This window comes from Pinus tabuliformis, chromosome 7, assembly GCF_031772625.1.
Source record: "Pinus tabuliformis cultivar Carrire ecotype Pingquan chromosome 7, CPIR1, whole genome shotgun sequence".
In the NCBI taxonomy this organism is placed as follows: domain Eukaryota; kingdom Viridiplantae; phylum Streptophyta; class Pinopsida; order Pinales; family Pinaceae; genus Pinus; species Pinus tabuliformis.
Genome location: NC_142293.1, coordinates 715001640 through 715014870, shown reverse-complemented (window position 1 = coordinate 715014870; position 13231 = coordinate 715001640). Strand labels below are relative to the sequence as shown.

The 13231-nt window shown below is 35.3% G+C and overlaps 1 protein-coding gene across 9 annotated transcripts in view; it reads right to left on the bottom strand.

Moving 5' to 3' along the window:
- Positions 1-13231, bottom strand: part of LOC149249523 (tRNA:m(4)X modification enzyme TRM13-like) — a 306935-nt gene that overhangs the window by 130680 nt on the left and 163024 nt on the right. For 6 of the 9 annotated variants that reach the window (XM_089458728.1, XM_089458732.1, XM_089458733.1 and 3 more), the window contains 2 exons: positions 11532-11618; positions 11214-11360 (listed from right to left, as the gene is read on the bottom strand). In XM_089458728.1, coding sequence (XP_089314854.1) covers positions 11214-11360; positions 11532-11618 — 234 coding nt within the window. The remainder of the gene's footprint in view (positions 1-11213; positions 11361-11531; positions 11619-13231) is intronic. The other 3 variants (XR_016266777.1, XR_016266778.1, XR_016266776.1) reach the window with 1 other exon arrangement.

Below are 13231 nucleotides of genomic sequence, written 5' to 3'. Positions count from 1 at the left end.
AACTTCGACCCAACAGCAAAACTTCGACCCAGTTGTAATAGCCTCGTAAATTCAAACGTGTGAGAGAGATGACCCAAAAAGACTTCGATCTAGCAATCCTTCTTCTTCTCCTACAATTTTGTGTACTTCTGCTTCTTCTACTTGTATATCGAACATGTGACTAATATCCAAATGAATCGAACTACACTGTATATATAGCCTCTTCTGGAGTTCGAATCACCCTCATGTAGGCCAACTTGATCAGATGAGGGTCGACTTGGTGTGGAGGTGACAAATGACTTATTTTACTCAATAATAATTCTTTTTACATGATTCAAAAGCCCAAGAAGGGTCTCATTAAATGGACAATGACTCTAATGACCTATATAAAACCTACAAGTCCTCAATGGGGACTTTGACCTAAAACATGATGACCCAAGCATGAAACCCATGCTTTAATAAGTCATAATAATAGTAATAAAATTTATTTTTCTTTCTTTTTGATAAATACATTTCATTATGACTCAAATACAATTTATGAAGATCGAACCTAGTTACATTCTTCAACACTCCCCCTTAACTAGGGAGGTATTCATAATTACACATATATATACAAGTGCATGGAAGATCTCAAAACACATGAACCACAAAGAGTTTAGGCACACATTGTGCCACGGACTATATTTCTGACCAGGGTAATCTATCCAAGTAGGACTAAGATGAACTATAGCTTTCAGCCTCTCTAGGTACCATCAAGCTTACTTGCTAACCATCAACCCAGAGAGCTAGGTGCGTAATGTTGAAATTTCTAAGTCTGACACGTCAGAAATTCCTACTGCATTATCTGGTTTATTTCACCTACTTGTTTATTCCATTAACAAGTTATTTATACATATAAATATTGAAAATAAACACAAATGTAGCCTTAACTCATATACAGATCAGCAACTGAAATACTAGACAAACACACAAGGGACACCGTTACTTTTGGACAATCGTCCCTGGAAAAACCCAATGCGAGAAAATTGGTGCAGCAGTTCTGAGGGTTTTATTATTATGCAAATTTCTAGAGTACAACTAGGGTGCCAAACTGGCTCTGCCAACAAAGATTTTTAAACGACAGTAATACCTCTTCTCCGACACAGACATTCAGCAAGTCTGCCCCACGAAAATCCTTCTAACGCTTCTTCAAGGCTCTGTGTCAGCCCTGCCATCCTTAGCGTAACTCTAGAACCCTCTGTGCAGTCTCTAGCTACCTCTACGTAGCTCTAGCTGGCTCTGCATCATCCTCTTCAATCACTGTGTTGACCCTCTAGCACTATCTCTGCCTCTACACTATGTACTCACTGCCCCTCGCTGCAACAGATCACTTGTTCGAATTTTCTCAGCAAACCCGCTCCAGGAAATCGAACTGATTGATCAATCTTGGTGTATCTCCAACTGACCCTCAAGCCTCCTCTTATACTTTTTCTATTGAGTCTTCAACGGTTGAGATTAAGTCTCTAATCAACGTCTAAGATTAGATTTGGCTTGATCCATGTCATTTAGAACATTATCACCCAGTTTTATATTATTAACCATTAATGTTTTAATTTTCCTAAGTTTAGACTTAGGAACTCCATTAAAAATATTAATTACTTTAATATCTCTCTAACCGGGTGGAATTGCCCCAAACCATTTCTGGGTCTTTGATATCTCATGTGCTTTAGCCTCTCCACCAATTTTCATGGCTAGAGAACATCTGATGCTACCACAAATCAACACGTAATACAAGATTAGTGCTCAATGACCAACGCCAGCCTCCCTACTTCGGGAACTAGACATCAACACACAGGTCGGCCAGATGTCTTCCCAGGCATTGTATATTACACACAAAGCCTCAACAGATCAAATCTCTCTCGATCAAACAAATCGGTAACATCAAGCATGCTTCCAAAATTTTAAGAGATTTACCTGAACAATCACAACCCCAATCAGTAACAACCTTACACATAAGTAAACACAAACCTTCGGGGTCTTCAAACATCCTGATGTTGCTTCACAATTTATCACAATAGGACTTAGACAATTCCCAAATGAATCTCAATAGAAATTTCTTTAACCATACAGCTTCCTTTCCTACTACACATGCAGCAATATTTTCTACAACCGGATCCTGCTTTCCATCTTTCAGCAACACCCAAATATACATTCTCCAATTTCTTCTTCAAGGTATCCATCATGACTATAATATGCCCTCCCTTTCAACTTGGCAAATTTCTTTTATCCAGGCTCCCTCTTAACTTAGGGAGATCAACTTCTTTTCATGACATTGGAGAATCTTTCATGGCTTCAATCCTTCTTATCAATGTCATCTTGATCATCATCATTCATATATCTTCCTTCATCATGCTTATCAATCAAATCAACTTTTCTCACGAATATCTTCAACATCTTGAAGATTATGCACCTACACAACTTAGATAGCAAGTACAACCAAACACATATACAGAAGCATGAAGTTAACTATATCATAATCATACAATAATGGAAGCATTAGATTTTATACATCAAATACCTAAACTTTGTTAGGTTCATAATCAACAAGAGACATACTTTTAAACCTCAACTTCTTGCTCCGGTTATGTTATAACCCTTAGATCACATCAGTAACTCAATCAAGATATCAGTCTCATTATATCTAGGGCCTCAATATTTCTTCCAGAGATATGACATACTCTTACTATAATATATTGCAAACCCTAGAAGCAATTCAAACAAGTGTAGTTCTACAATGCATCTAACACCTTTAGAATTCATATGTTAGACTTCTATTAGGATTTAATGCAAACCCTAGATTCCATCTTTGAGACATTCAGCCTTAGATGTCAACAAATAAAACCAATCACAGCACAATCAACTTCTACTAGGGTTTGTTGTAAACCCTAGATTTTATCATCATAATGGAAACAATATCACCATATCTTAGAATATCGAACTTTTACTAAGGCTTATTTGTAAACCCTAAAATTTTGCACACTACAAGCATCAGTAATTTGGTTAGCACATATACATATCTAGGATTTCATAATCATGCAAAAACATATTAATATCCACTAGGTAGCCCCAAGACACAAATATCAATACATTTAAAGTCAGACATATAACAATCTTGATTAGGCTAGGGTTTTAATCAAATGGACAAAAATACACCTAGGGTTTCATTCCTAGGAGCTTACTCTAGATATTACAAGGGTTTTGCTCATAAAACCTAATTTACCAAAACCTCAAGGTCTAGGAATACATTAGCATCCAACCCTAAAGGACTAGGGCAAGCCCCAAACATGACATTACCATCAAAACCCCAAACATCAAAAGAATAGTATTTTCTAAATTTCATTAGTAACCCTAAGTAGACTAGGGTTTTCACATTAGCATACCCTTAGGTTAGGGCTTTACAGAGAACCTTTTAGGGTTTCATAAACATGATGATTTTAATGAGGGTGGATTTAATCTAATGATTAATCGCCCAAATAAGAATCTTTAAGACTCAAAGGTCCTAGACATAACACTTGTTAGTGATGTAAAGCAGATTTATTAGAATGAATGAATAATACCTTTATGGCAAAGAAAACAAAGCTTATGGTCTAAGACATACCTTTGAGTTGTTTCCTAACAAACCTTGTAGGACATCAATTTCAATAGAACTTCTATCAAGCTTTGTTTTGCGAGGTCTTCTCCATAACCTTTCAGCATATCAGCAAGCTTTTCCTAAACAAGAAAAATATGAAAAGAAATGTTATTAGCATCTAGTACAACCTCATTTAGACAGGAGAAGGAAACCAAATATAAAAAGGATAATACAAGGAATAAGATACTTATCTTTGGAAAAAATGGTGAGGGCTCCCTCTTAATCCAATCTCGAGGGATACCTATAACTTTATCAAAACAATTCAAAAATGTTTTTCCAAAGCATGTTAAACCTATAAGTACTAAAAATCAAAGTACAAAGGAAAAAAATTCAAAAACTTAGAGTAGAGGGACTTAATAGTATAAGTCCTTTATTTTTATTCTTTTGAGATCCTTCTTCTGCAACATTTGCTTGATCCTTGTTTCTCCTTTTATTTCTTAGATTGTTGGGACAATCATTTCTATAGTGACCCATCTTGTGACAATTGTAGCATTCTATCTTGGATAGGTCTACCTTCCTTCTAGACCCTTTAGACTTCTTGAAGGTTCCTTTGTTCTTGTGATGAGCAGAATAGGCATTTGAAATTTTCTCCTCTTCATTCTCTTTGTTGCTTACTAATGAAATTCTGACTTCTTCTTGACTACATGCATTCCATAATTGTTCAAATGTAGGAGTTTCCTTCCAACTGTTGATACCTGATGAAAAGGCACTCCAAGATGTTGGTAATCCTAGAAGTGCAGTGATTACAAGCTCCTTTTCAAGTACTATCTCATCTATTGCCTAGAGTTCATCTCTGATTCTAGCTATTCTTACAAAGAAGGATGCCACAGTGTCCTCCTTTGTCATCTTCATAGTTCTTAGTTCATTCTTAAGACTTGCAATTTGACCAAGATTCTTGATTGTGAATAATTTGGATAAGGCCTCATACATCTGTTGAGCGGAATCTATGTTAGATATATATGGGATGAGGTTATCCTTTATTCCATCCACCATTAGGGTCATGGCCAATATCTTTGTTTCTCTGAACTTTTCCTTTTCTACATCACTTGATTCATTTGTAGGCTTCTTTACTTTTCCTTTGACTAGATCCAAGACTTTATTCTTCTCGAGGATGAGATCTATCCTCTTTTTCCATGCCTCATAATTGGTTGCTCCTAATTTTTTTTTCTCCCTTCATTGAGTTAGACATTGTTCTTGAAGATAGTAGGCTTGACTTCTTATATGATCCTTCTCCCTTATTCAAACTTCTTAAAAACTCCTTATTCTCCTTTCAATGGATCTTCAGGCTACCTTTTTCCTTCTTCTTCACCTTAGCATACCATGTTGGAAAATCAGAAAGGCAGAAAGATTTTCTTTATGTTGATAATTACTTTTGATATTCTTATGTTATTAACTTTCTTGTGATCTTCTTTTAACTTAGTTCATCAAGCAATTATCAATAACCATAACATGAAGATCAAAGACACCAAATGTAGGCGAACAATCAGGGAAAAACCCCTATCTAGGGGAAACTCTTCCTTAAATAATTTCACGAGATGATCCAAGACTTCTTGACCTAGACACAGACTTCCTCCAATCACCAAGTCAGCCCTTCCTTTCTTCTTTAGATGATAACCTTCCAGCAACAACTTCGACCTAGTACTTCAATCTTGCAGCAGTAGAATTTTGATCTCCCTAGCAACAGAAATTAGACCCAACAGCAGAACTTCGACTCAGCAGCAGTAGCCCATTAAATTCACACATCTGAGAGAGATGACCCAGAAAAATTTTGATCTAGCAATCCTTCTTCTTCTCTTGCAATTTCATATACTTATGCTTCTTCTACTTGTATATCGAACTTGTGAATGACGTCCAAATGAATCGAACTGCACTGTATATATAGCGTCTTCTGGAATTCGAATTACCCTCATGTAGGTCGACTTGATCAGGTAAGGGTCGACTTGGTGTGGAGGTGACAAATGACTTATTTTACTCAATAATAATTATTTTTACATGATTCAAAAGCCCAAGAAGGGTCTCATTAAATGGACAATGACTCTAATGACTTAATATAAAACCTACAAGTCCTCAATGGGGACTTTGACCTAAAACATCATGACTCAAGCATGAAACCCATGCTTTAAAAAGTCATAATAATAATAATTATATTTATTTTTCTTTATTTTTTATAGATACACTTCATTATGACTCAAATACAGTTTATTAAGACCGAACCTAGTTACATTCTTCAACATTAGGAGGCATGGAATCAAGATAACAATTTGATTTTAGACAAAATATATTAGAAATTTGTAATTTTTTTCTTATTGCAGAGGCCTGCAATGAAAAAAGGCCCACCGTGGCCTACAATAGCATCAGGCCTTTGCAATGAAAAAAGGCCCACAGTGGCCTGCAATAGCATCGAATAAAGGGTATGTTGCAGGCCTCTATGTCCCTAATACAGGCCCACAGAGGCCAGGAACAACATTGTGTTGTTATAGGCTTTTGTGGGTCTGTCTCTGGGCTGCAAAGGCTTACAATGCCCTATACCTGGTGTTGTTGCAGGCCTTTGTCCACTGTTACAGACACATAGGGATTCTAAATATTAAATAACAATTATAATTATAATTAGAAAAAAAATCAAAATTTATATTTTTTAATTTATATTTTTTTAATTTGTTACCAGGGGTCCTGCAGGCCTGTCTCAAGGCCACAAAAGTGTTCTAGACCCTGAGACAGGCCTACAAGACCCCCTGATAACAAATTTAAAATAAAATTAAAAATAATAAATAACCAATTATAAAAATAAATTAATTAACTAAATGTTTAAACTTTAAATTATAACAAAGTTCTAAATTTTTTATTTTATTTTTAAATACAGGCCCGCGGGTGCCTATCACATCCAAAGTGCTGCACTCTGGCTGTCACAAGTGCCCGCGAGCTTGTCTCAGGGTCACGAGACGTCTGTAGCCCTAAGACAAGCTCGCGAGTCGCAGGCACCTATCACAGCACAGAAAACAAATTAAAAAATAAAAATAAAAAAATTCAAACTGAAATAATCGATTGAGATGCCTACCTTGATCGTTGCCTAGCAGATGGTCGTTGGATGTTGGAGGAGACTCGAGAGTTGTTGGATCGTCACTGTCCAATCATCGCTACTTGATCATGAAGTGAAGTGGCTCCTTCAACAAGTAAAAGCCCTCTTTAACAGGAAAAATGGTGAGTCAGGGCAAGTTTGACCAAGTTTGACTAAGTCCATCGAGTTCCAAGTATGAGGGGCCGAGTATGGCCAAGTGGCTTGTTTGGTGGTTGACTTGGCCATACTCGGCCCACTCGGCGAGTAACTAGAGTCATGTAACACTGCAATTTTCAAGATTTAAAGAACAATAGGTTTGCACCATTTTCATTGGATTCTATCACATATGAGAGTGTGTGATTGGCATTTAATCAAGAGCACCAAGCCCTACATGTTGGTGGTGTCGTTGAACTCCCTTATCATGGCCTTACCAAAAATGTACCCTTCACTCAAAATAAAATCATTTATCAGGCATTTTAAATCTTTTTCTACCATATTTTAAGGCTTGGATTAGTAGTATCATCGAAATTGGATTATGTCAACAAATGTCCCTAGCAGATTGAGGTAGATGCAAAATCTAGACAAAAGGAAAATAATGAAGGATGATACTAATGATGAGGATCTTGATATAAGTGATGGTGGAACATTGCTTGTCAAGGAGTGGTGGAACATGCATGGCGATGCTACCCCACAACTACAACATTTGGCAACATGGGTGCTTTCATAATTGGTGAACATTTCTTCTACAGAGTGGTGTTTAGCAAACTAGCTCAATTTATTGTTCCGAGGCACTGTATCGTTTAGCCTACGTACTTTGGTGTGTAGATGACATATTTTATAAGCATAACTATTTGGTCATGTTATTGTTGATAGTTGCTAGACCAACATAGATCCATCTTAATCCCAGATCTATTAACTACCGAAAGGGATAAAATCTCTCAAGGTGCAAACCTCTTTTTGAGTGCAAAACTTGAAGAAACATTTGCACCTTGAGAGATCTGATTCCTCTCAAGGCCTAGTAAGATCCAAAGTTAAGATGGATCTATGTTGGTTCTTAATAATAATATTTATATTTATGTAAATTTCACATTTGTATATACATAAATATTCTTATTTTTAATTTTATTAAAACCCTTATACATATAGTTACATATATATGTGTTTGACATTTTTCTTTGACATGCTTTATAATTTTATAATCTAATTTTTTAATGTGTTGAGAGAGAAAAAGAATTAAATTTTTCTATGCTTATTAATTAAATTTAAATACAAAATTCTGAAATATAATGGTTATGAATATGAATCATTATTTTAATTTATATGGTAAAACGGGTCTTAATTTATAGCTATTATATATATTTTATATATATTTCACATCTCTATATAAAGAAATATTATTATTTCTAATTATATATTTATTAATTAAATTTATTAAGTTTTTATATGTTTATTAATTATATGTCTTGAAATATCATGGTTATGAATATGAATCATTATTATTTAAATTTATTTTAATGTAATATGCATATTATCATTTTTTCATCAAAAAAATTATTTGTAACTTTATTAACAAAAATGAAATTATAATATAGCAAATTGAATTGAATCGATTTATCATTTTAATAACTTTTTTAATTGAGTCGACAATATGTTTTATTATTATTAATATTTTGATTTAACACATCATTTTGCAAACACTGCAACATCTCCCCCATATTGGGTTGTGTTAAAACTCTAATACCATATCTGATTCATTTATACCTCAACAATTATTTTATACCCAAAAATTATTTACTCCATAAAATCTGAATTTTAACATTCAAGAACTAAATTTGCAGTGAAAACAATGTTGCATGAAGCAGGGTCATTTTTTGGAAGCGAAGCATCTCGAAAGCGTATATATATATATATATATATTCTTATGCATTTATATTTAAAAAAAATAAAACATCCAAAATACCAAATTAGTTGTAAATATATGAAAACATGCATATTTGTACATAAATCAAGATATATATGGCATCCATTATACATCAATGATTAATTATAAGAGCATCATCCATCTTGAATCAAGATTCCTCTCTTGTCTACCATTTGCCTCTACTTCGATTCTCTAGGGATATTAGTCAACATTGCCAAAATTTTGATGAAATGGCCTAATCCAAGCATTATAATATGGTATAGAAAGCTTAACATGCCTTATCAATGACTTTGACTTGAGTGAAGGGTACATTTTTGCTAAGGCTATGACAAAGGAGTTCAACAATCAACACCACCAACATTGGGGTACATATAGCCTTATAGGGCTTCGCGCTCTTCATTAAACGTCAATCACATACCCTCATACATGATATAATCTAATGAAATGCCACAATCCATTGAGCCTGAAATCCTAAAAACTGTTAAGTCTAACGAATTTTGAATGGGATATGAAATTCTATTTTCTCCATATGAAGTTTGACGGGGTTGGAACCACTCTCAAACATGATGAGTCATTTCATGAAAATGTTAAAAATTTAAATAAAAAGATGAAAAAGAAAGATAAAGGAGAATGTCACTTTTACTTTAAGAATTTAACATTACCATTAGGGAGCAACATCAAGGGGGTGCCTTGGGAGTGTTTGGGAAGCATAGTTATGCACATAACAGTTTGAAAACTCCAAAAAAAATCCCTGCGGAACCGTGTGAGCAGTTTTTGGAACCATGGAGGAACTGCAGTTTGGAACCGTCACGGTTCCAAAAGCCTAGGAACCATGGAAAAGGGCAGAACTGCAATTCCAATTTTTGGAACCGTGGTTCTGCCTGAGGATCACCAACAAATCTATCCGAGACACGACTCCGCCTCTTAAACTGGGGGGGCAGTTCCCGTAACATTGAGCGGAAATAAAATAGGGAAAATTAGTCACACTACAGAAAAAAAAAATTATGACCAAACAATCTTCCTTCACTTTATATTACTTAGGAAAATTAGGGCCTAGACCGACAGAGAACACAAAAAATAACTATTGTTGGAACTTGGAAATCGGCCCCTCTGGAAAACTGGCCTAAAGGAATTCGGCCCTCCTAGAACTCGAACCTCCTGAAGATTTCAGCTCTGTAAAATAAGCCTCCTTTACTAGCTAACTCAGTCCCTCTTTCTCCCTTCATACATCCCCTGCACACTAGAGAAAAATCAACACCCTGAATAATTCAACCTCCCTCCAAAATTGGGACCTCCTCTTTAGTAATTCAGCCTCTCTCTTCTAGATTTGGCCTCCCTGAAACTTGCTCCTGGAATTCCCCTGCTGCAATCTTTCTCCCTTCTCTTCAATCCTGGAGTCTCTGACTCCTTGAAAAAATCACTCCCTCCATAATAGCACTGTAATGTGTCTTCATCCTCTCCCATAGGTTCTCTTTATAATTTCTCCATGGGCCAAATCCCTAATCTCTAAAGTGATTGAGGGCTAGGATTAAATCCTAGCTTTCTTTGATCAACAATGGAGATTAGATCTAAGTCACTTAAATAATTAATTATTTATCCTTAGAAAAACATTAGCCCAAAGTCAACATTAATTAAATAATTAATCAATGTACTTTTTCCTAAGTTAAAACTTAGGAAGGAGATCATATTAGTTGCTCCTCTCAAACAACCACCTAAAGAGGACTTCTTCTCCTGCATGCTAGACACAAACTTATGGAGAAGACCTTCTGAAGCTACAAAACCAACATGTAGAGTTCCTCTCAGTGCAATAACCTATTTCATTCCATAAGTTAATGGTCAACTTTGATTTATGTGGCTTAAAAATGTGCATGTTTGTTTGCAATTGCTAGAATCTAATTATCTAAATTCTAGATGCTCGATGCTTAAATGATTTTATTAATGTAAAATGGATGTCATTTCTACCTTCATAATGTGTGTGAGTGTATATATATATATATATATATATAGCAGACAATCCCACTCTTCTCTGTGCTCTGGCAACCTTGATATGTATATGACAATATGGTGAGTCTTTTGTGTGAGATTGTGATTGTGAAGTGTCTGTAGTAGCATGAAAGAGAAAATGGGGATTGAATGAATCATTGGCAATGAACGACCATCCACACTTGAGCTCACTAACAAACTGGAAAATAATATTTTAACGTTCTTGAACAGATTAACGGTTCACAACAGCATTCTATGTGCAGACAAAATAAAGAACTAAAAAGCAGTCATTTTACATGTAAGAAAGTTGAAAAGAAATCATAACATGTGGCAAGCAATGTCTTGTCAAACAAATGGTGGCTGAAATACTAATTTTCTGAAGCATTTCAGAACAGAACAAATAAATAAAAATTCAGCATAGGGCCATGCTAATAACAGCATGTGATGTAATGTAAATCAAGGTATAAATTCATAACACTTAGAGTAAATCTTTTGTTTTCAAACAACAGAAATGTTTTCTCAACAACCACAGGTTACTAAAAACCAATTGAAAAAATCAAACCACTATTGCCTTATCTATGATCATGAAAAAATCAGTAACTTACTCACGTAAGATTTCCATTGGCAAAGATGGTGGCAACATGTTGCAATTGCAAGGCCTTTTATGTAAGGATGATTTCCTCCTCTGTTGGTATCTTCAGATACATATTTGTTATGGTTTTGTTCACTAAGACAGCATCGGAGGGCCAAATCTGTACCATAGTCTCATCATAATAGTATGAAAAGAAACCAATGTCAACAAACAAACAAAACAATCAAATATTGCCCCTTGTACCTTTGTACGAATATTCCATTTTACTCATGAAAGCAGAAGAAACAGAGCTTTCAAATCAGGTATAACGTGCACTTTGAAGCATAGTTACCTGTCGCTGGTCCACAAAGATGTTTCCCCACTGCAGCATAGTAAAAGCCCTTCAAAGATTCCACAGCTTCCAATTTCAGATCTTCAACTGCAAAAATTCAGAATTGACATATTTAAGTTTCAAGGTATAAGGCCATAAGCAAAATCTGAAAGAAATAAAATGCATGAAATAACTCTATGAACACCAAAATCACACCTGCTTGATAGCTACAAAGAACATACTGGTCTTATGAATTACAAATGTGACAAAACATACCAAGCACATCACAAACTCTCTCTTCAGCGATAGTCAACAAAGCAGAAAATTAGAAGGGCCCTTGTGTAGGGATTATATGTTGAAATTTGAATGCATGATAGAATTTCTTAACATGATAACTACTTGTGATTGTTTATATATATGTTGTCCATTTAATATTTACTTCATTCATTAGGTCATCAAACAATTATACAAGTACAATGCACAAAAAAACAAGAGACACCAGAGCTTAGGCCAGAGCCAAAGCAAAACCCACAAGGGGAAAATCCAGCACTCCTTTCCTTATAGAATCTTAGTCAACAAGTGAAATCCAAGTCAAACTAACCAGTAATCCAAGTGCCAAGTCAGCGCTCCAACTCTCCACAACACTGTTCATAAGATGCCATTTGTCTGTCTTCAAACCAGCTTCAGATAACAGGAGTATAGCTCACAATACACAGAAATGTAGTGCCATAAGTAGCTTGCATATACAGAGAGATAGGCACCACAGGAAGTTCGCATCATCATAGAGAGAGTACCACAGGAAGCCCAAATTGTTACAGAGAAAGTGCCACAGGAAGCTCGCATCATCACCACAGGAAGCTTGGATGTCACAGAAGTATCTTGCCACAGAAAATTCGGATGTCACAGAAATATCTTGCCTCAGAAAGCTTGGATTTTTCTCCTCTGAACAGATGATCTGAAATATGTGTCAAATGATGACGTAAAGGTGCCAATATATAGTCGTTTACATGTCCAAAAAGGTGCCTCTAAAGGCTGAGCTGACTTTGACATCTGGAGGGACAACTTGGTCAACTTGGAGAAACAAAATCGTATTAAAAATTCATTTTTCTTTTTCTTTTAAATGTCCAAATGGGACAGGGCAAAAACAATTTTTCTTTTGACTTAAAAGAATTCTTTCTTTTTACTTTTACAAAATCATAGTATTATGAAGACCAAACCTAGTTACTATTTCAACACTCCCTCTTAACTAGGGAGGTATTCATAACGACTTATTGGGAAATTCTCAAGTTAAGGACTTCTATAAGAAAGGATCCAGATTGATAAGCATCGTCAATGATAACATCATCATAACCAACATTGTCAAAATACCAAGGCACTCTTCCAGTTCGGATTTTAAACACAAAAGCTTGGATTACTGATCTTTTTATAGAAGTTCGATCTCATCATAATTTCATGGACTTATCACAGGAGTTGAACTATGCCTCAAACCTGAACCTTAGTCATCATCAAGGAGCTTAAACAAGGAGCAAGACTATAGAAAACTTGTCAAGTTAATACGGGCTTCTAGAGGTTTTCAATATGGCCTCTTTTATGGTTCGTGTAGCAGACTTGGATATATATGGTACAAACCCTCAGACCTGTAGCTTCTACAGAGAAAGAATCTTCGAATCTGTAGTTTTCACAGAGACAAAACTTCACAGCACAGAGAGGTAATATTGGCC